The sequence below is a fragment of the Lagopus muta genome, chromosome 1 (genome assembly GCF_023343835.1).
Source record: "Lagopus muta isolate bLagMut1 chromosome 1, bLagMut1 primary, whole genome shotgun sequence".
In the NCBI taxonomy this organism is placed as follows: domain Eukaryota; kingdom Metazoa; phylum Chordata; class Aves; order Galliformes; family Phasianidae; genus Lagopus; species Lagopus muta.
In genome coordinates this window covers 47,148,486-47,171,710 of record NC_064433.1, presented here as the reverse complement: position 1 = coordinate 47,171,710, position 23,225 = coordinate 47,148,486, and the positions used below count along the sequence as shown (strand labels likewise).

Here is a 23,225-nt window from a genome sequence, read left to right as displayed (position 1 = left end):
TGCTATTAGACTTTGATGAGTTGGATCAGAGGCATCATTTATGCAGCTGGAAAAACAGACCTTTCTTATATGAATTTTCTCTTCTGCCTTTTCACCCAACAGTATGATTGCCAGTACTGCCCAAGACAGGCACTGGGAAACAGGATGAATGAAAACATGTCTTCTTTGAGAGGCAAATAGAACATGTCAATATTACATTGACATAGTAAACAACTATGCAGATTTGGCCTAATTCTTATTCAAGTCATAAAGTAAACCAAAGCAGAAGTAACTCTTCTTTCTGAACAACAAACTAAAGCTGTACTGCAGTGGTTAAATGGTTATCAGTGCAGCCTAGCCTCTTTTGTGACCTTCATGCATGTGGCTCCTGCTCCTCTTATTAGATGTAGACCCCAACAAGGCAAGAGGAATGCAAGTGGCCAGACTGCAGGTGAAGGTGAAGAGTAATGCCTTGGCTCCCTGCTGCTGCCTGAGCTTTCCTCTTCAGGTTTATGTTAGTGTTTCTTTCATGCCCCATCCCTGGAGGCATTTAAGGCCAGGTTGGATGGAGCCTTGGGCAGCCTGATCTGGTGGGTGGCAGCCCTGTTGGTGATCTTTAAGATCCCTTTCAACCTAAGCTATTCTGTGATTCTATCATTCTATGATTTATTTATTTTTTTTAGGATGAAGACTCCCATGACTCCTGTGTGGCAGAAGACAATCAGCAGTGCACAGTTCATGCAGGTTAGGATCTTCCCAGCTATTCCCTTAAGACTGCTGTGGGGAAGAAAGGAGAGGGAAGAAATATCAGTGCACACATAACTATCAAGATGTAACCAAAATTGGGCTAGGTCTAGTCACACTTTGTGGTTCTTGACTTAGGTGAGTGATTATCTCCGTTCCATCCTGCAGTGTGCCTTTGTCTACTATTGGTATTTTACTAGCCAAGTATCCACTAGAGTTAGATAATCAGTAGAATTTAAAAATGGGTTCAGCAGTTTTGTTTTCGGTTAATGTGCCTTTCAGGTGTGGAATCAATACTCAGATCCTTAAGGTAAGGAGCTGTGGTTTGTTATAATGTTCTTTTGCTCATTGTGAGGAAAAGTAGATTTTGAAGCGAGGTCTAAAGCTGGCTTTCCAAAACAAAAATCAAAAAAACAATTCCTACAAAGCCAATCTCCTGTCTTTTGGCCTGTTTCAAGCAGATAGACTGAAGGATAGAGAGAATGCTTTGAAAGGGGACATTTTCTATCTCTGGCAAAGAGAAGTAATTACCTCTGGATAGTGTGGTGGCTGGTGCACAGTACCAGTCCCAATTTTCCAATTACTATTTTTTTTTCAAAGCTTTTCTCTGTCTGTCATGTTTCCATTCAAGTGGCTTCTTATTACTTGGAAGGGCTCCTTGCTGACAAGCAAAGAGGACCTTCTACTTCCTCCAAGTGCCTCTAATGGTAGAATTCTTGATAGCATCAGATCATTACCTCTCCTGTCACGCTAGCGGTACGCTGCTACATACACTGTGTCAGAAGCTTTTTAGGACTAAGCCATTCAGATAATGCACAGAACAGATTTTGGCTGATGCGTTGGGATCGTAGAGCATATCATAATAAGCTAGTAATAAAAGCAAGAACAATACCAAATGCCAAGATTTTCAGTAGGAAACCAAGTAAGATATTTCCCGCTCTTGTGCTTTATGGTTTAATGAATTGTTAATTCAATGCTAACTTTAAATGTAATGTGATTTATAGGCTGGAGCACTCAATTTACATTTCACTTGGATGTAATTTTATCGAGCCATGCTTAATGATGCTAATTTCATGTAGATAATCTCTGCAGCCTGTTTCTACTTGAAAGAACAGAAGAGATTGATGCGAGGGTTCTTTCACTTTCTTACAGATTCTGTCTGTGCTGATATTTTTGCAAGGGCAAAACAGTTTCCACTTGACTCAGAGGTTGTGGTGCCCCATTTGCAGGAGCTGCAGAATCCATGTGACTTACCACCTGTGGGTCAGTTTTCCCAGGGGTACTGGCCAAACCAATGTGAAGTCAGCAGGGACAGAATTGAGCACATTGGTAAGTTACTGTGTTACACTCAAAATCTGGTCCATGGGCAAAGAGGAAGCGAATCTTGCGTGAAGAACTTACTGTTAGTATTATTGAAACCTTAAGAGAGCTCTTTGATGTGCCAGGCAAATGCCCTGCAAGTTACAGGGACATGTTGCATTGCCTGTGTGGTCAGCAATCCACAACTTCACTCCATAGATGCAGCATCTGTTTTCTTAGTAGTACCACGTGCTGATAGAGAGCAATACAGGAATTCAGAGTAATTGCTGAGTAAACAAGCTGTATAAATAATAGTCTTCCTGCTTGTAGTCTTTTCTGTGTGTCTCCTCTGTTTCAGATTGGATACCCAGTAGTCCTGAGCCATTGTACACTCCAACGGGTTTGGAGATCACACCATCCTACCAACCTCCTGACAAGGGCACTGTGATTTACCTAGGAGAAGGTGAGAACACCCAGAGAAATGTTGCTCTAAGCTGTGGGTAGACTAAGCATCTGCTTTGATGCCAATATTTTATCTCCTTAGTGAACCAAATGCAAAGCCTAATAAAATCAATGTCGTGTTTTATTGTTACTTTTAGCACTTCAGAATACATCCTTTTCTAATATATAGGGAAGAAAATTATTTACACAGATGTCTCATCTACCACACATTCTGCTCATGCAGTTGTTTATCTCAGATGTCCAGCTCGGTTCAAGCCTTTGTATCAGCAACAGTATGAAACAGCTAGAGTGAGTTGGTTATGAAAATATGAGTGGGAAAAGATTACTTAATATCAAGCCAAAAGAGAAAATGAAAAATATGAGAGCTGTATAACTGCAAGGTCACTACTAAATTCTGTGTTGGGAGAAATTTTATTTACAGTTGTTTAGCTAAGATTTACAAAGAAAAGCCAGATTGAATCAGTGCTTGATTATAGTCTCCTAAATCTGGCAAGGATTAATTGGACAGAAATGAAGGGGGTTAGTTGTCCTGTGCCTCCAACATTATTTGATTATCAGAGTGTTTTTGTGTTGGTTTTTGTTTGTTTGTTTCATTTCGTTTTGTTTCCTGTGCTTACTAAGTTGATACACTTGTCTTAAATGAACTCGAAGCTTCAGGCAGTTGTTGGTTTTGGCCTGAGTCCAGTTGTATATAGATAAGAAGGGATTGTAATAGTTTTGCAATTCTAGGGTAACTGGTTGTGGCCATCAAATTTTCAGGCGTGCAGAACTGAAAGGTAGCTGACATTCTTCTTGATGTCAACACGTCTGTGAAGCCTCGGAATACGCTGCTAGAGGTTTTCAATATGCTGAAATGCACCATCATTTTATCTAGAAATTCACTACTGCAGTAGCATGAGCATATTATCATGTACTAGTCTGTTGATATATTTGGTGTGGAGGAACACTTCAGGTAGCTTTCCTGCCTTTTGGAAACAAGGGTAGTGATTTCTGTTACAGGCCATTGCTGCTGACCTTAAAAAAGGCAGCTTTCCGCTTTCTGGGACACAAACCTCCAGGTTGGTGGCTTTGCCATCCAAGTTTAATTTTTAAAACGCTGACATTCTCTGCGCTGAAAACTCCACACGATAGGCCAGGCATCTCCAAATAGAAAATTTACAATGCCAGTGCCGCAGACTGATGGCATGCCGTGAGCCATCGCATCCTGAGGGAGGCAGCAGCTGCACTCTCCTGATTCCCACTGAATTTAACTTCAGCAGGAACGGGGAGTTAATACCTGGCCAGGGACCATCTGCTGCTGAGCTCCTGCACGCCCTCCTGACATCTAATTTAGGACAGAAAAATGCAATCCTGTGGTGACACGCAGAAAAATCGATGGACTCTGATAGGCATCTCAGATTTTATTCCTACATTTCATTATGTAGCAGTTGTCTGATACAGATGTTTCCACAAAGGCTTCACTGGTTTGACTGCTTTTCTTCCTTCATGATGAAGAAGAGTTTAAAGGAGAAGCAGAGGGTAGAGAAACTGTGAACGGAATTTCAGCTATACAGAAAGTAATTATTCAAACGGGTATCTGAACCAGCAAAACTGACAATTCTAATGATTCAGGGAATTAAAAAATCTTGGATTTGCTAAACTTTCTTAAGCCATATTGTCAGAGCTTTTCTAAAACAACAGGAGAGTTCTCTGAGTGCAGCTCACGCTGTCTCATTCTGTGCAGTCATGCTGACTCTGCTCCCGCCGCAGTCACCACACGACACTGCTGACTTCTGCAGCAGGATATCTGGGCTTCTGGCTTCCAGCAGAGAAAATGCATCTTCTTTCTCTATTTTGTGGGTACACTTTGGGGGTAGCAAGAAGTTTTGATTAAACCAGTATTCTTCACCTTGATGGCAAAAGCTTTGCTGCTACATTGAGCACCAATGCAGAGAAAGCAAAACAAACAAACAAAACAAAACAAAAAGAAAAAAAACTCTAAAAATAATTCTTACCTTCATCTGTAAGGAGAGGATCCTCAATGGATAAAATTATGCAAAGAATATTCTGGAACCTAAATAACTTCCAAGTCAAAAAATATGCTGATGGTGTATCTGGCATTTCTGGTTGTTTGGTTTTTTGTTTGTGTTTTTGTTTGTTTGTTGTTTGTTTTTTTTTAATGAAAAATACTGATGAAAGTTCAGCTGTGCATCTCATCTGAGGAACAGTGCACAAAGTAGCAGAATGGAGCAAAAAGAGAGCTGTTTTCAAACTATGCTAAATATGGTGTGAAAGCATCATTTATAATATAAAAGTAATTGCTCTTGATTTAGGTGTCATCTTTTTAACTTCTAGACTAGGAGAGATTTAAAAAGAAAGTCATGGCAGCAGTTGTCAACTTTCTATTGTTTCTGATGTTTGCTTTGCCCAAGCTCATGCAGTGACAGATTTTAGGCTGGCAGAAATCCATCAAGTTGAGTGGGAATGGGCAGCAAAGCTCCCTGCAATTTCTTTTACATTTACCTGAAGTATGCGATGAAGCTCAGCTACATGCAGTTGTCTGTTTCTAGAAGGAATTTTTAGAAAGATACATTATTGCCTAAAATGACTCAGACTGAAATTAAATGCATGTGTTCCACTCTCCCACTAGCTAACTCAGAATCGTATTTTATGTATTCCCAAATGAGAGGTCTCTACCCTGTGAAACAGATCTTCCATCAGGAAGTGGACAATACACTCATCTTTGAAGCACGATTTGAGAGTGGTAATTTGCAGAAGGTGGTTAAAATGTAAGTTTGTAATCTTTTCCTCTTTTATTATAACAGAGTTATCATCAGAATTGTTATTACCAGTTGCCTGCTCACCTTCTAAGCAGGATGTTTCTCTGGGTTTGTCACCTATTTTACACAGTTGAAGAAGCTTCAAGTGTAGTTCCAGATGGCCTTTGAATAAAATGATCTGATAGGTGTTATGCAATACTGAACGGTTTCTGTAGGTAATAGTCACCCACACAATTTTCTTAAGCACATACTTCAAAACACTGTGTAGAGAACTTATTTTAGAAGTCTTAGTTTTAAGTCCTAAGAAAACCAGCAGTTGTATTATTGACACACTTGATACAAGTGTGGAGGAAATAGGCATCTTTTCCTGGCAGCTGTGCAGTCTTTAAGTGTAAATCAGCATGATTTGCACCAGATTGACTGTGGGGTACTTTCATGGCAGCCTGCATTGTTTGACACTGAATCATACTGCAGTGCTAACCAGCATCACAACCGTTTGCCTTCTTTTACCTAGCAGAAATGAATTTGAATACCAGCTGACACTGCGAACTGACCTCTACACAAGCAGGCACGTGCAGTGGTTTTACTTCCAAGTAAGCAATACTCAGGCAGGGATGCCTTATCGCTTCACCATTGTCAACTTCACCAAGCGTAGAAGCCTGTACAGGCATGGTTTGCGGCCGCTGCTGTACTCAGAAGTTGATGCTAAGGAACACAACGTTGGCTGGCGAAGGACAGGAAATGAAATCAAGTATTACAAAACCAATGTGAGTGAAGGTGGACGTCAGTATTTCTCACTCACGTGGACATTTCAGTTTCCTCATGACAGAGACACTTGCTATTTTGCCCACTGCTATCCTTACACCTATTCCAACCTGCAGAAGTACCTGGTGGCCATCTCTAAAGATCCAATGAAGTCCAAGTTCTGCAAGACTCACGTCTTGTGCCATTCCCTGGCAGGAAACACAGTACACGTCTTAACTATCACCAACCCCCCTGAAAGTGGCAAGGACACAAAGAGAAAGGCTGTGATTCTAACTGCAAGAGTGCATCCTGGAGAAACCAACAGCTCCTGGATAATGAAGGGCATTCTGGATTACATTCTTGGTAATTCAGGCAACGCTCATCAGCTCCGGGACACTTTTGTCTTCAAAGTGGTACCGATGTTGAACCCAGATGGTGTGATTGTGGGAAATCATCGCTGCTCTTTAACGGGTCATGACTTGAACCGCAAATACAAATCTAAAGTGAAGAAATGTTATCCTTCAATCTGGCATACCCGAAACATGATCAGAAGGTAAACTCATTTTCTCTCCCCTTAAAATCAGGGATTTTCCTATTCAGGGTCTCTGTCTTAGTGTGACTTCTCTATGTCCATTTCTGTTTCCATATTATTTATCTCTTTAGTACAAATTGATACAAATACTTCTGGTAAGAAAAAAAAATCAGAAAAAAAAGCAGTGTCACTATTCCTACATTCAATGTTTTTCATCCACTACTGGTTACACATAGTTTTAAATAAGATTTAAATAATATCTGTTTACCTTCAAGTAAATGCTTTGGTATATAAGTCCTTAGCTTGAAGGAGATGGGTACTGCCTTACTTACTGTACTCCTTTTCTGTGAGAATTTATCTCTGTCTTACCATACAAAGACAGCTTGCACTTGTGAGTCCCTATAATTAGTATGAATTATGTGTTCTGATGTGCTACTGACCGTCACACTCAGCTAAGACAGACACATTTATTATTGCTTCCTTCTTAGCTCCACTATAGATTTTCAACTCTCGCCCAGAGCAGAGTCCCAGGCAACAGACTGTGATGCCATCACATGTTTCCTGTAGGACTCTGCTTTGGCAGGGGTTGGATGTCAGGGGTACAGACTGAAAAAAAAACCAGCAGTATGTCTACCTGCAAATTTTCTTTTAAAAAGCTAGTTAAGTGATAACGTGTTGCAAAATCATGGCACATCATAATAACTGATGTCTTCAGCTTGGATAAGGGAAAAACTATTCACATCATCATTCTGAGCCAGTTTATTTATCCTTCAGTGTTGTAATTGTACAGCGCGTATTATTCTGTACATATATGAGAGCAAAAGAAGCAGATATGAATGATGGATTTTAGCTGCACAACATGCTATAGGACACATCTACAGAGGTGAATGTATGTAACTGAACCTGAGAGAGGGACTAAAAGAAGGGAAAAAGGAGAAATGGCAGAGTGGGGAAAAAAACAAACACCATATAATCAGGGAGGGAGATTGAGGAAGCTGTATAGAAAACAAAAGCAAAACAAGCAACCATAAAACTGTGAACATCTAGTTTTGTGATGCCTATCTTCTGAAATTCATGAAGGTAAGTAGGCTATGAAAGCTTATGAACACGAGGATAAAGATTGCTGATGCATACTGTCATGCCTTCTTGCACAGCCAAGTGTTTTATCTTGGAGAAACTGAGCAATTTTGCATAGTAAATGTTGTGCTGCAGTAAACTTTGTGCTCAGAATATGAAATCTTACCAATTTATTGCTCTTGAGATTAAACATGAGCTTCAGTGTAACTTACTGACTCAAATTAGCATTTCTGAGGTGGAGAGAAAAGCACAGTTCTAGCAAAGTATTCTGTGTTGTCCCATACTACAGAGTGATGGAGAAGCGTGACATTTTTCTGTATTGTGACATCCATGGTCACAACAGAAAACAAAATGTCTTCATGTACGGTTGTGAGAGAGAGCAGGAGCCAAAAGCACGGCACTTGCGTCCACGTGCCTTTCCACTCTTGCTGAGCAAGAATTGCCCAGATAAGGTAAGCAAATGTCAGGTTAGAAATGCAGTCAGCTGAAATTTCAAACATCAACAAGGATCCCTAAGTTCTCTGTAAGGATGTAACCATATTTGTTAAAAGGCTGTACTTTACCCAGTAAAATAATCTTCAAGTGGCTAAAACTAAGAATGGTAGAAGTGCAAAATTGTGATTCCTTTGAAATTCCAGCACTCCAAAGTATATCATGCTAAATTATGTCATAAGGTTAGCATTTCTGAAATAATGAAGAAACCAAAACGCAAAAATATGAAAGTAACACTATTTGATAATGTGAAAAAACTGGCATTAAATATTACATACTAGTATATCTCACCTACTTATATCTACTATAATGTACATACAGTATTTTACAGAATTTTAATGTATTTTAATTTACAGAATTAAAAATAAATAAGTAAACTAAAGAAGTTGAAAATTTTCTCCAAGTTGAATCTTTCTAATTTTTTTCAGTTGCAAATTGTGTCAGAATCACCATGTTTTTGTAAGATATTTCAATCAAAAATATTTTTATTAGGAAATTACTGATACTAAAATATGTCATTTTCCAGCAAGATCTGACTAAAGTAAGCTTCTTTTTGATCAGAAAGATGGCAAAAGTTCAATAATAAGCAGTACACAAACGAACCTATTAGATGTGATTGCATACTTGCAGCTAATGTTGTCTTCCTGATATCAGTGATAATATGGTAGTTGTCAGCTCCAGATAGTTTACATCAAACTATTGGTATTAACTCATGAGAGAAGAGCTATTCTGACTTCTTAGTACATTTGTGTGTTGGTATACTACAGGATTTGTGGTAACTCACCTGAGCAGCAGTCCATATAAGCTCATTTAGAACACTTCATACAGCTGCATAAAAGTTGTTTGAGAATTCTCAAGTCCTTAAAGTAAATTAAGCTTCTAATTGAAGGCACCTACATCTCCATTATGCCAGTAATAATATTGATTAGTCTGAATATATTGTGCAATATTCAAGTATGGTAGATTGAAAACTCACAATTATGTATCTGGTAGATAGGATATATTTATTAAAAAAAACCCTTGACATTATTGCACCTTCCTATTCAGTTCAACTATTAATGGTGTGCCCATCTTCTAAGTTCTCGTTCCCAGACTGCCGTTTCAGAGTACGTAAGAGCAAAGAAAGCACAGGTCGAGTTGTAATGTGGAAGATGGGCATCAACAACAGCTACACTTTGGAAGCCTCTGTTTGTGGCTCTAAGCTGGGTGAGACAATTCCCTGTAGCTATTGAGTAAATAATCATCAAACAAGACCTTTCCTTTTGCTTCTTCAGGGAAAATGGTAGCTTGAGCCACCAACCCCTTGTTGGTGTTCTCTCTTACTGGGTAGAAATGAATAATGATTGAAGATAAGATCTGGAAAAAATAGCCAAACTGCAGTATTCACCTGGTGACCGTTCAGGCCACCACTATCATTATTACATCTGTACTGTTAAACAACAATATCGGTAAGTGGCAAATTAAAAGTGGAAACTAAAAATATTGGTATGGGAATCAGCTATCCGGAAGAAGATCCTTGGTAAAAATAAATACAGTTGATGTGGACAGTAATATAATACATAGTTAATCTGCTATGAGTAGATAGATTTGTCCATATAGGCAGCATGATGATCCTTAATGCTATCTGTACAAAAGCCTAGCAGTCATAGACCTACTTCTAGCATCTGTCAGTGACAGTGAGTTTGCAGTCAGCCACTATGCTGGCACACCGTAGCTAGCAGTCAGCAAGATGGCTGACATTTCCATTTCTGATTTGCTCCTACTGATGTGCAGGCTGGAGACGAAGCACCCATTTTGATATCAAAGATTTTGAGTCAATAGGACAGCACTTCTGTGATGCTCTTTTGAAGTACTTTGTGGATAATAAGGAGGTAAGGAAAGTCCCTCTGAGCCTTTTCCTCCTTCCTCAGTTCATCCTACTGTCACAAAACATAATCCTCTATGGGGTTACAGTAACAGTAAATTTGCTAATAGCTTTAACTGAAACATATGTGGTTTTCTTATCATTATCTGTGCCTGAAGGAGCATGAGCAAGTAGTGACACAGCAAGCTAAGGTGGGCTCCGCAGTCCTGAATTCTGATGCATTAGACTGGGATTCCAGGTAATTTAGAACTATTAAGATATACCACGTATACAAACATATAAAATAATGTAAGTTCTCTGCATCTTGTAAGGAATGAATAAAACTTTCAGTTTTCTCTGAGGAAACGTGAGTTGGATCTACCTCATCTTACTTTCAGTGGCCGGGGTTTACAAGTCAAAAGCTGAGTTTCAAAACTGGTGCTGAAATGGAAGAAAATAAAAGGAGACACAAAATCTTAATGCACCGTTAGAGAACTGAGGGAAAGCTCAGTGGGAACAAAGAAGATGATGCCGTACGGGAGGGGTTGGAGGGGGAAAGCATGTGAAGCAGAACTAAAAGAAGGCTGAGCAGAAGTGGGAGACTTGGATAACCTGGATAAAACAGATCTCTTCCAACAACTAATTTTTCTCTAAGATGATTATGATTTTTGCAAGTTAGCTGTAAAATGAAAATATGGATCTGGCAGACAGGTATCTAAAAAACATATTTACATCTCTACAACTAGAGGTACTACAGAAAATACCAACTAGTGGTTGGAATGAATGCTGTAAAATACGGTTTGCAATCACCAAATCTAGAAATTAAATAAAATGATGCTCGTCTTTTACAGCAGCCGATCTTCTGACAGCTCAGACTCCTACGATATTGCTGCACACCGGCTAAAACTAGGTACTAAGGTATGCTATGAATTTTTATTGGCTGCTTACATTTCTGACCCAAATGCCACTAGGGAATAATCGCTAGTGATTATTAGCTTCTATTCCAAAGAAGTCTGGTGTTCAGTCAGTGAGAATAATTAACAAATTAATTAGGTAGCCGATAATTGTAAAGCATTTACACAATCTGTGGAGATAAAATCCAAATTAACAGTGCAGAGCAGTATTGTTATTTAATAGCTTAACTCAAATTGCCCAGAAGGAAGTGGTACAGTTTCAAAGACAGGCAGATCTCTATCAATCAGATTGTGCCATGCAGCTGAGCAAGCAGATATAGGATAAGGGTGACGAGGAGGGTGTCAACACTTAGCACAAAAAATACTGTGCAGTGATGTCAACCATACTTTGCAGACACTCCATTCAGTATTCAGGAGTTGTTTTCCTCTTGCATATACAGACATACTGTATCATACTGCTGCTAAGCGCTGTCAGCATAAGGCTACCCCACTGCCTATTTCCAATTTGTAGGCAAATTTAGCCCCAGATTTTACGAAGTGTTTTCACTGAATGACAGTGAGACCCTTTATTTTCCTGAAACATTTACTTGCTGCACAAGAATGGACCCAAATCTTTCTGTCTTGTTTATTTCTTTGTTGTCTGTGATTGCTGTAATAATCCTCATGATGTTTACTGTAGAGAAGCAAAACAAACTCTTGTGAGTGTATTACTCTTTTAGCCAACAATAATAATTCCTGTAAATTGTTACTTCCTGTTTATGTCACAGATACCGTAAACAACACTAAAAGGGGAAACCATGTAAATAAGGTTGTGTACTAAGCATGAATAAAACTGAAGAGATACCCTGTAGCACTTATCAAAACATGCACATAGGCATTTCAGATGACTGGGTTGGTTGACAAGATGTATGACTTGGAGTTTTGGACCTAGTTTTATGACCAATGGAAAGAAGATGCAGTCAGATAAGCTCTGGAGAGTCTTGTTCGTGCAGAGCCCAGCAGCTCTACTTGTCCAGAGCCTCACTGTCGTCCATAGTTTAAGCAGTGCTGCCAGCTTTTGTACCTAAGGAAGATGAAATGCAGACAGGCTCACCCAGCACATTTGGGGGCTAGTAATTTCTGATGTAGGGTTTGTGTGAGTGGTGCTGACTTTCAAGGTTTACCTACAGCTTGAAATTTCTGCCCTGTGCTAACGAACCAAATAAGAGTTTCTACTACTGATGCAATGTTGTTTCCAGGACTGTGTTAATCATGGGAAGTCTAACACAGTGGGTCGTGTGAAGTGTCCTGCACAGTACAGTAACTAATAGCAGAGGGTTGTGAAAGCACACAGAGGAGGAGGGAGTATTGAGAGATTTTTTTTCCTAAATACACTCACCATCTTGTTTGGTCGTATAGTATTACTTTTGAGATTCAGTTTGTTCACATGTGAGTGATAAATCCACACAGGAACATTTCACTGGACTGCATATAAAAAAATAAATCATTCATGAGAACTTCAGAATGAAATTGGTAAATGGACCCTGAAGTTAGCATCTTCTGACTAATGCCAAGTATTGTGGACTTCTCAGTGCGTCTCAGCCTTTCATGTTTTTTTACTCCCCCTCCTCTCATCAGGCTGTGCTTGTGGGATGTGACATGGGGCTGGCAACTCGTGAGAACCATGAAAAGTATGCCTAAAACTCAGGGCTTTTCCAGGGCGTTTGCTAAAAATAGCCTTGTTTGTGTCAAAAAGCCCATCATGCCAGTCACTGGGATTGATTCCTGTTTTCTTCTGATGTCCCTGAGCACTGTTTCCTTGTGGTCTATAAATGGCATAAATAAAGCAAGTCACACTTGTTTGCCTAATGCCACACAGCTGCACGTTGAGCTGGCCGCCACGTGATTCTTGTGTAGTTTATCACTGCTTCTTGCAAAACACCCATGTTTGGTATGCTTCCCAGGGATTGTGATTAAAGGCCCTATATTTACATTTATCCCAGTGATACAAGAGATGTGTAAATCTCTTGTGATTTCAGGGACTTTCAAACTCAGAAGTAGAATTGGAAGTGTGTAACACAGTTTAAATAACTGCAGTAGAGACAAGCACAGAAGACCACTGCAGAACATTAGGGTATCACTTCTCATCATTTAGGTAGACTTGCTTGGTAATATGCAAAAAAGAAATACCCAAGAACAAAGACAGGAATGCCAACCCAGAAACACAGAAGTTGCAGGAGAATATTTGGTAAAGCTTAATTGCTTCAGTGTCTGTACCTCAGGCTTAACAATGGTAGTCTGCTGCCGTTGGCTTTGCATGGCAATAACTATAAACACCTGTAGATGTGGCAAAACTGTTAGCTAGGTAGGGCTGCAGTAGATCCCTTCCTGTAATTTATGAAACAAGCAAAGACTTATGTATGCCATGTACATATTTTCATTGTATGATAGTAGAGCAAAGCACAGTGAACAAACACTGTAACAACAGTAAGATGTACTCAGAAAGTAACAGTAGTTTATCAAATGACTTTGAATGAACAGCTCATCACAGTTCTTGCAACAAATTTCTTACTTTTATCTCTCATGATTTTGTGTTATCCTTTGTGGAACCGTTTCAGTGACTAAATTAATCTTATTAGATCAAAAGCCCCATCCAGCCTGCCCTTGAAGTTCTTTAAGGCATTTGGAAAAGGTGGTTAATGGAACACCACAGGTACAGTAGAGGTTTTGACTGGAACTCATGCTAGAACTTTATGGAGCCCTCAACTGCACTTTTTTAATGTTCAGCTTGGAAAACTATGTGGCCCTCAGAAGTAAAGCAGAAGCACTGCTACTGTTGCCTATTGCAAACTGTCGTTTGGGAAATAATCATATTAATGTTTCGATGATTGATAGTCTCTTTGTGTACACATGTTATAGTGCTGGCTGCTTTATGAATGTTTTAATTAGTTCAATAGATAGATTCTTCTTCAATAGATAGAAACTTTTTGTATTTTACGCCAGTCTTCTCTTCTAGAAGCCCAAACACTGGAAAAAAACAAAGCAGTGGCAATTAATACTCCTGAGAAACCCTGTCTCTCCAGGTTCCCAGACTAAAAATAAACCTCCCAAATAGAGTAGGAAGTGAGGTCCCTCGTCAGTATAATATGTTTGTGTCCAGGTTCATAAATATTTGCTGAGCAGAACAAGCATAAGGAATTCAATCTTGAAAAGCTTGCTTACACATATTCCTTCTGGCACTGTGATTATCGTGTTTATTTACAACTTTTTCTTCGTAACTATAGTATTCCCTCATGAATAAAAATGTTACATCCTATTTCCTGTGCAGAAAAAAAACAAACCATCAGGAGATCCCTTTAGCAGCACTGCTAAGGACAGAAGTCATGAAAGCAGAAATGTGAGTGATTTTCATCCCAGCAGAAACATGCTGTGTTCTTTTTGTAATGACAGACTGATACATGACAACTTAATTCAACCACTGTAACTCTGAATGAGCAATTTTGTTACCCAGAGTTGCTGACCTAGAACAGTCATTGTTTCTTTACTGACAATTGTATCTAATTTATGCCACAGATTTTTATGGAAATATTAACATGAACAAGTCTGAGACAGGAAAAATCATAAAATTCTGTCTCATGGATATATTATTTGATACATTTACATTTTTTTGTCACGGAATATGCCTTGGAGCTGGAGCCTATACCAGGTCCCCTTCAGTCTCCAAGATCACTAACATACCACTCACTCAGCTCCACTCATCTCACTTCTAGTATCGTTGAACAAAATTTTTGCTAAGTCCAGTAAAATATTTTCTGTTGTCTTTTTTGTTTAATAGAGAAAAAGGTAATTGTGAATTCATTTCAAAATCAAAACATTTTTATTTAACAGTGGGAATATTGCCAAGCTCCAAGTCTGAAATACTCATGTTGGCAGCATTCATAACAATGTCTTATGCCCCTTCCTTGCACTTAGAGGTGGTACTGAGCACATGTATAGCTACATGGCCCAGCTACTACCCTATGGAATTAATCTTTTTTAAACATGGCACTTCTCCATTACTATTATTCAGCATCATACAGAACCATTTAGAAAATGTGAGATTCATTACAGTTGGCAAACACTTAAAAGTCCTAATTAAAACAATGGTGTCTAATATAGCATTCCTACTTCCCCAGAAAGAAAACTAATTCTATTTTTAAATGCTGAGCACCCAAAAACTTAAAATGTGAGCAGAAATTGCTGAGCTTTTGAGCTTTTAGAAATCAGGCCAACCACTGAAGTGTCAACTTGCCTTTTGCCCAGAAAAAAAAAAGAGAGAGAGAAAAAGCCTGTTGCATATTAACCCCTTCCCTACTACCAGTCTTCCCCTGTCCTAATTTAGTTGTATTCTTCCAGAACAAGCCATCAGGTGGCTGACTTATTAATAATATGCTTTTCTCATTCATTCTGTGGGAGCTTATTAATAATTTGTTTGTTTTTCTATTCTGTCTCACAGTCCCCAGGCACTGAAATTCAATACAAGATATTTCATGAACTTCACCCAGTAGACAAAGGTAAACATTATATATTTATTTTACTTCTAAAAATCTCAATTAGTCTTTTTTTTTTTTTTTTTTTTCTTTTATAAGCCTAAACCCCAGGAAAGCAAATAGATAAATACAGGTCCTTTGGCTAGGATTTCACTCAGTCCCTGCTGTTGGAAGAGCTCATTTTGCTTTGTTTTAATCTTCATCACATAGTTACATTCATCTTTACTGATTGGGAATAGTCTCACTGGAGAAAAAAAATGAACTTGAAGCTCAACTTTAAGAGCAGAAATTAACATATTTAACGAACAGTCTTGCAATGTCCTGAAGGCAGTTTTTTTATGTAGCAGTTACACAGGGAAAGGGGTTGGTAGATTTTCAGGTAGGGATTTAATTAAAAACATTGCTGAGAACTGAGTACTGAAAATCAATGGAATTTGTTAAGCTTAGTGTTCAAAGTTACCCAAAAAGCAATGACACAGTCCACTACCAGATACTCAGAAACACACAAAAACAAGTAAATCTATGAAGAAAGTAGTAATGTAGAAATGCCCCAATTAGGAAAATCCTTGGCCTCACCTCACAGTGCCATGTCAGCATTTATTGATTTTCCTTGTTGTTTTTTCAATATATTCCAACAACACCTCAAAGCAGTGCTAACTGCAGCATAAGAATGTCACTTTTTTTTTTTTCCCCTGCAGCTCTTATTATTAGCTAAATTTTGTGACGCTGTTAATACATGTCTTTCTGGTTATGACCTCTCCTACACAGCTAAATAAGCTGTCTGAAATATTCTGAGAATTACAGAAGGAAATAGAAACATGATTATTTTTTTCACTGAAATAAGAGCTTTGAAATCTGTCCCAGAAGCAATGTCAGCAAATCATATAAAATAGTACTTCAGGCATTATTTTCAAGAGCAGAGATCTAGAACTGCTCAACCAGGACCGGATGAAAAAAATACAAGTTACCCACATTATCAGTGTTCTAATATAAAACTGTGAGTTTCAGAGGTTCACATGGAACTAGTACACATCAGTTGAACATAGGAATGTGAGTATGTATTATTTATTCTCTAACTGTACAAAGGATGTTGAAATTTAGTCTCAGGACAATGGGTTGGCATTCATAGAGTGATCTTACTTTGCGTGCTGAAAATCTAACAATGTCTTTCAGTAGCAGTAAGTTTTGGCAATGACTTTGTTCTTGTTTCTGAATTCCTGTCTTATTTTTCTGTTGTTTTTTTTTTTGTATGTTTGTTAGTTTTTCCAAACTGTACACAGAGTTATTCTACGCTATTAGACTACTTTGTTTTCGTCTTGGATAACTTAATCAGAAAACAAACAAAACCAACCAAATAAAAAGTACTGTGGTAACTGGCAGCAGACAAACATTTGGTTTATGAAAAGGTTTGTGGGAGAACACAAGTTTCCTGCGCTGCAGAGAGAGGACGTGAAATATAACTCCCTTTTCCAGCTTCTAAGTTTGGGCAGAAATAACTGCAGCAGTGATTGACTTCTGCAGCACATGCAGTGTCTGTGCTTTTGAACATTATGACTATCAGAGTTTGCCTGAAAAATAGGAGACTGATAAAGAACTTCTGTACAGATTGCTGTTCTTACAGTCCTGGGAGACTTTAAATCACTTTCTTCCCGGGCTGCAGCTGTTCCTACCTATTATGTATTATGCCCAAGGGTAAAAATCAGATCACACAGATCACATTCTATCTAGGCTTTCCTGGAACTGGGTTGCTTAGATGAAAGAAAAAAATAAATCCTGGCTCTTAACTGCCTTGTTATTTCAGTTTTAGACCTGGACTGCATCCCAGAATCTTTTTCTCCTACTGTTTTTTTAAGAAATGTTATAATTAGCAGGATGTGTAGTGAAGGAGGATGCTTACATGTATATGAGAGAAAATACTTTCTAGCCTAAGGGTTGCTGCAACTCAGGTACTTTCATCTCACCTGTGCTGGGCCTCTGTTCAGGTGCTGTCTGAATGCAGTGGCACCGCCAGCCTGGAGGCTGCCATGCTGCTTTCAGCTCCTCCGGCTGCTGTGACTGGCATTTCTCACGCCCCAGGGCACCCTGTTCTTACTCAGCCACCCTCCTGCAGTGAATCCTAGCAGCTGAGCAGCTCACAAGATGCATTATTAGTCAAGATCAACCAGATGGCACCACCTCTTCTCTCCCATTCGCATCCACATTGCTTGACCAGCATGGCTTGATGTAGCAGTGGAGATGTTTGCGAACACCACACATAGTACAGCCATGTGCATTGCTTCCTGAAGTGGTTGGGTAGCTGTCAGCCTGTATGGTAGCCTAGCAATTAGTGTTATTAATCATGAGAAACAGCTGTTACTTTTTAATTCAGTTCAAGGGATTCAAACCTGCACTTCCCTGTAGTACTCCATGAGTCCCATTCTCTTTAGCTGTGGGTTTCCTTTCTTCTCTCACTGTTCAGTAGAGCTCTAGACTTGTAGATATTGATCAGAGAATCACAGTCAGGAAAAGAGAAACACAAGAAGGAATACAGGAGGCCATGAGACTCACTAGCCTCTCTCCATCCTCCTCATAGTCCCTGCTCTGAAGACTGTTTATTTCATTGTCATGTGAATAGCCAGTGTTTGCTTGCCTTAGAGCAGAGACTAGGACTGAGGGCACACATCAAAACAGAGCTGCAGGCTTACCAAAACAAAACAATCATGTTGCCTTTGGCATTCTCACTCCCTGACGTATAGTTTTATCCATAGTAGAAGCATTTCGTTTGGAGCAGTGTGGAGTGTTTCCATCCCAAAATAGACTTTGGCAAGAGATGAAGAAGGGGATGTGGGGATGTGAGCTGGAATCAGTTCAATGTGAAGGAAGTCGTAACCCCCACAACTCGCCACCCTGAATCTGGATGTTAGTCACTTGATTTGATGTCCATAGATGTCTGCTTACAGTAACTTTACTTATTGCAATCTGTACAAAGCACAGCCATCTCTGAATCTGAACTGGCCAAGCCAAAATTTGGGTGATTCATTTTGTTGTTATTTTTTGAGACATACGACATGCACATTGAATATTTTTTCTTTTTTTCCCGATTTTTTACAGTTAAATTGCCAATGACAGCCTCTACCAAACAAGTAGGAAAGTATTTCAGGTAGGAGATTATTTTCTGTGAACTTTTAATTTTTTCACAAGCTGGAGTGAAAGAATGATGGCAAGCTGATTTCTGTCAAACTCATCTCCTCCTTTTCATACTCCTCATTTTTTTTTCATTCACAAACTAAGACAGCTGTCCTCTGCCACTCCATTGTATGGTGGACACTTCAGTGAAAGGTGATGCTAGACAAGAAGAGAGTCCTTCTTACCTAGAGCACCAGACCCCCTCCTTTAGCCTATAGCCCTTCTTTCATCAGCTTTGCTGGAGTGGCAGAGAGAAGCACAGGCACTGATCTGATGCTTTGTTCAAAGAAGGGATGATTTCTGCTGCCTTGGGAGAGAGGGAGGAAGGGAGGGAATGCATTGTCATGCAGCCAGAAAGAAACAGTGAGAAGACAAATGCCCAGTGAGAAAATAAATGGGTAGGTGACACCGATAGCCCAAAACAGACATGTACTAATTGTAGTACGTTGGTTTAAAACAACATTGTCATGGTTCTGTTACACAGCTCAGTGCTAGACATTCCCTTTGCTTTTAGGGTGTGTCAGTTTGACAATGAACAATGAAGGCAGTACCCTATTGCAAAACCTTATGGCAGTAATACTGAGTGTTCATTCCTTGGTAGAACAAATGTTCTGTACCTTCTGTACACTTGGCTGTTGTTTAGTAACAGTCCAAAGTGGAATTAGCTGGCTAGTTAGGCAGCTGCAGATCCTGACAGAATCGCCCTGTAAATAAGGCAAATCAGTTTGTTAATATTAAATAATTTCAAGGATCCCTGCTTGGCACCTTTCAACTCAGGCTTTTTTTACACATACTTGAAAAAGTTAGGCTTTCAACTGACAAAAGAGAGAAGAAATGTCTTGGTGTCTTTCTTCTGTAATGGCAAGGTATCCCTCTGCTGCTTCTACAATGGGTACTTCTGTCTGACTCAGAAGAGATAGTGGTATAAGGGCTACATAATGTTGGCACTGGTGTCCTTAATGCAGTGTGATGGCCATGTGGTTCTGTAAAATTTGAAATACAGTACATTACTTCTTTTTTCTCCTGTGATTCTTAGGAAGTTGATTCTATTAAATGCATCAGGTGAAAGTAGTAGGAGTTTTACCTGTAATGATTTTGTCTTCTAGGTCATCATCTTTATATATATCTTGTCATGAAATTGTATGGAAATTAAATATCTTTTTGTCCTTATCTCTGTGTGTTTTAGCTCTGAAAGACTCACCTGTAATACTAACAGCAATTGTGAAAAGCCATCTGTGCCACAGGAGCCAGGAAAAAGTGTATTTTGTGACATAATCCTATCCAGAAGAGAAAATTTCCATTCATCTAGCTTTAATTTGATCTCTCAGAAGACAAAGAAACGTAATGGCAAAAGTGTCTCCAACTCTTCACAGAAGACATTTCAGTATTTTAAAGGTTTCTCAGCTACTGTTCTATTCCAAAAATAGTGAACAATAGGATTTAGTAAAGCAGTAAGACAGATGGTAGCAGGCAGTAGTAGTGCTGGAAAACTCCTTTGTGTGGCTGGCATTCTATGGAGGATATCAGAACTGGTTTTAATGGAGCTTTCCAGGTGAGACACTGAATGGCCAGAGTGTCTTTAACCTCTTTGAGAACAGCCCATGGAAAAGAGTTAGAAAAATCTCAACGCAGTGGTAAGGGATAACGCCTCTGAGCCTGCATTACTCTCTTCCTGCAGTTACTGGAGATAAAGGAATGTAAAACCTGATTCTGTGAAATGTAGGAAATGCTGGAGCAGTAGGAACAGGTTCCCTGCCTAAGGCTGAAGCTTTTATATTTTAGTATGAGATTTTGAATTATGCTGTGGCTCTCCTTCAGTAAAGGAAACGTTTCTCCCACAATACCACAGTATCATGTGAAACAAACCAAAGCCATGTAATTTTTCACTAAGTAGTAATTCACTAATAGTTGATGCGGATTTGTTTTTTCCTCCTTTTTGATTCAGGTCATGACCATGGTGCAAAGAGCAATTCAAAAAGGGAAGAACAAAAAACAAGGAGGCTCTCCTCAAAACCCAGAAAACTCAAGAAAAAAACAGGACAGCAAGACAAGCTGTAATGTTTAAGAAGAGTAAATCCTGCCAGGCACAAAGCACATCACAGTTCTCCCTGCCCTTAGTGCCTGAAGCAGAGAACAGACAACCTGCTGCAAAATATCCGGATGTGTTTTGGAGCCCCAGTTCTTCAGCGAAGAAAGGCATGTGAAAGAGTCATCTATACGATTTACTTAAACAATTCCCAGAACTTTGACTATGGATTATGGCTAGCAGTGAGGGAGCACAAAACCCGCAGAGGCAATAAATTCCTCTTGCCCTTTTTTTCTGGAAAACTGTTCACACACAGCTGGCTAATGTGCTTATGAAGTTCCTCTTACCACGTGAAGAATTATCCCAAATTCTAAACAAGTTTATTTGGGAGTGTCTCCTGAGTGTAAAGCATCATTTGTACTAAACTATACATACTGATTCTGTGGGGCAATCTTCACTTCCAGAAGGAGCTGCATGAATAGCTGAGTGTCACCCATTCACCTCAACTCTATTTGGGAGCTTTCCTAAGATCCTAAAGGAGAGGGATTATTCACTGAGCAACTGAAGCCACCATTCACTGATTACAAACCATGAGAATCATTTTCCTTTTCACCAACAAATAAATTCTACATGGAAAAGCATTTGACATAAAATCTGTATACAAATTCTGGAATTCCTTGCTCACGGATGTTGTGGATGTGTGGATGTAAAAAATGTGCATGGATTCAGGTGGACATGTGCCTTAAAAATCACCACATGGAGTTTTTAAATAGATAGGCTGCATATGGTTTGGGAAATGTCCTCAGCTGTCATGAGTGAGAACAGAGGAAAGTGCTTAGGAAACGTATTGAGGAGCTAGGCTAGAATTGCCAGTAATAAATAAAGCCTAAGTTATTTTTCTCTTCAAGAAGGAAGAACTGGCCACATCTGATATCCAAAGGGAATAGGATTCAGCCTCACAGAGTCCTAAATTCAGCAGACATGCAGACAACACAAAGCCATTTAGCTTTGCACTACCATGGACTGAAGTCCAAGACAAGGTCTTAGCTTCTCAGTTGCCTCACCATGATAGCTATAGGAAGAGAAGTATACACTTGGTTCAGTTTCACTAAGATTTATTTCTTTTTAGTTACCAGCAGATTGCAGACAAGATAAAATTTGTAATATTATCATTTCTTCCAAATAAAAGGTATATACAAACAGTGTGGAAAAATGTTAAGTAAACTCTAACCTTCTTTCTCACCAGCCTATGAACTCTCACAGTAATCCTTCAGGTTGATGACAAAGGGGCAGTACTCCATATAGCTGAGAAGTTCTTCCAATAACATAATTCAAATAAGACAACACAGTTCTCCTGTGGAGATTCCCTTAGGAATCGGTACCAGGGTCATTGCCAACTTCTGAGACTCTAGTATAGTAGCTTACTTTTAAAACAGCTGCTAAAATAAGCAAAACATTTGAAAGTCCCAGGTCACCCGTGCTTTACTTTTGATTGTTACTGTTAATGAAACTTTTCCTCCTCACAGTCTTCCAGCCACTCTGCCCCAAGCCTGTAGCATTGCCTGAGTCTGTTATGGCCTAAGTGCAGGACCGGCACTTGGTCTTATTGAACTTCATCCCATTGGCCTCAGCCTGCTCAGATCCCTCTGAAGGGCCTCCGTATCTTCAGGCAGATTGACACTGCCTCCCAAATTGATGTCATCTGCAAACTTACTGAGGGTGCACTCAATTCCCTCATCCAGGTCACCATTAAAAATACTGACCAAGGCGGGCCCCAGCACCAACCCCTGGGGAACACCACTCATGACCACAAGCTGGATTTAACTCCATTCACCACCACTCTCTGGGCCCAGCCATCCAGTCAATACTTAACCCAGCAAAGAGTATACTAACCCAGACCATGAGCTGCAGCTTCTCCAGAAGAATACTGTGGGAGCAGCTTTGCTGAAGTCTAAGTAACTACACCAGCATCCTTTCCCTCATCCCCCAGGTAGGTCACTCAATCATAAAAGGAGATCAGGTTAGTCAAGCATGACCTGCCTTTCATGAACCCAAGGAAGACCATCCTGACTTAAAGTACAGATTTGCTTTATCTTAAGGATACACATACAAAGATTTGTATAAATGTTAGTTCTTATAACAATCAGATAGAATTTGGGTGTATGGAGTCAGAGAGGTAGCCAGGAGACACCTGTAAGATGCCCAAAGGACAACGATGCATCGTTGTCTGCACAGCCTTGAGGCACCATCTTCCACTGCCTGAAGGCCTGGAAGGAGAAGGAAGTGAAAGAAAAAAAGCTGCCAGAAAGACAGCTGAAGGTGTGGAAGGAGTCCTCCAGAATAAGGTCAAGAAGAGTCTGGACACTCTCAGACATATGGTCTGATTTTTGGGCAGTCCTTGTGTGGAGCCAGATGTTGCACTCAAAGATCATTACTGGTCCCTTCCAAATCTGGATATTCTATGATTTTATGATTCTAGGGCAGCTACCACTAAGGGCAAGTCTTGAGACAGAGGCTGACTGGACCTCTCCCTGCTGGCTGCCTTATGATTCCAGGAGGAATCATATAATTATAAGCACCAGAGTCCAAGGCCTTGCAGGGGAAAAGACAGAAAACTCCTCAGGGATCACCGAGGAACAACCTGCCATCAGTACGCAATCTGGAAACCAGTTAGGGCCCGA

At 39.6% G+C, this 23,225-nt stretch overlaps 1 protein-coding gene across 1 annotated transcript; it reads left to right on the top strand.

Annotated features, from left to right (window-relative positions):
- The first annotated feature begins 358 nt into the window (after positions 1 to 358).
- AGBL3 (AGBL carboxypeptidase 3) lies at positions 359 to 21,244 on the top strand. Its single transcript, XM_048947676.1, is given in 17 exon segments — positions 359 to 436; positions 663 to 723; positions 1,876 to 2,052; positions 2,381 to 2,485; positions 5,114 to 5,252; positions 5,761 to 6,540; positions 7,886 to 8,048; positions 9,168 to 9,294; positions 9,862 to 9,959; positions 10,111 to 10,190; positions 10,783 to 10,849; positions 14,153 to 14,221; positions 15,320 to 15,377; positions 18,444 to 18,492; positions 19,705 to 19,913; positions 20,464 to 20,543; positions 20,546 to 21,244. Coding segments are annotated over 17 exon segments (2,517 nt in total). The 3' UTR covers positions 20,723 to 21,244.
- Positions 21,245 to 23,225: the final 1,981 nt, after the last annotated feature.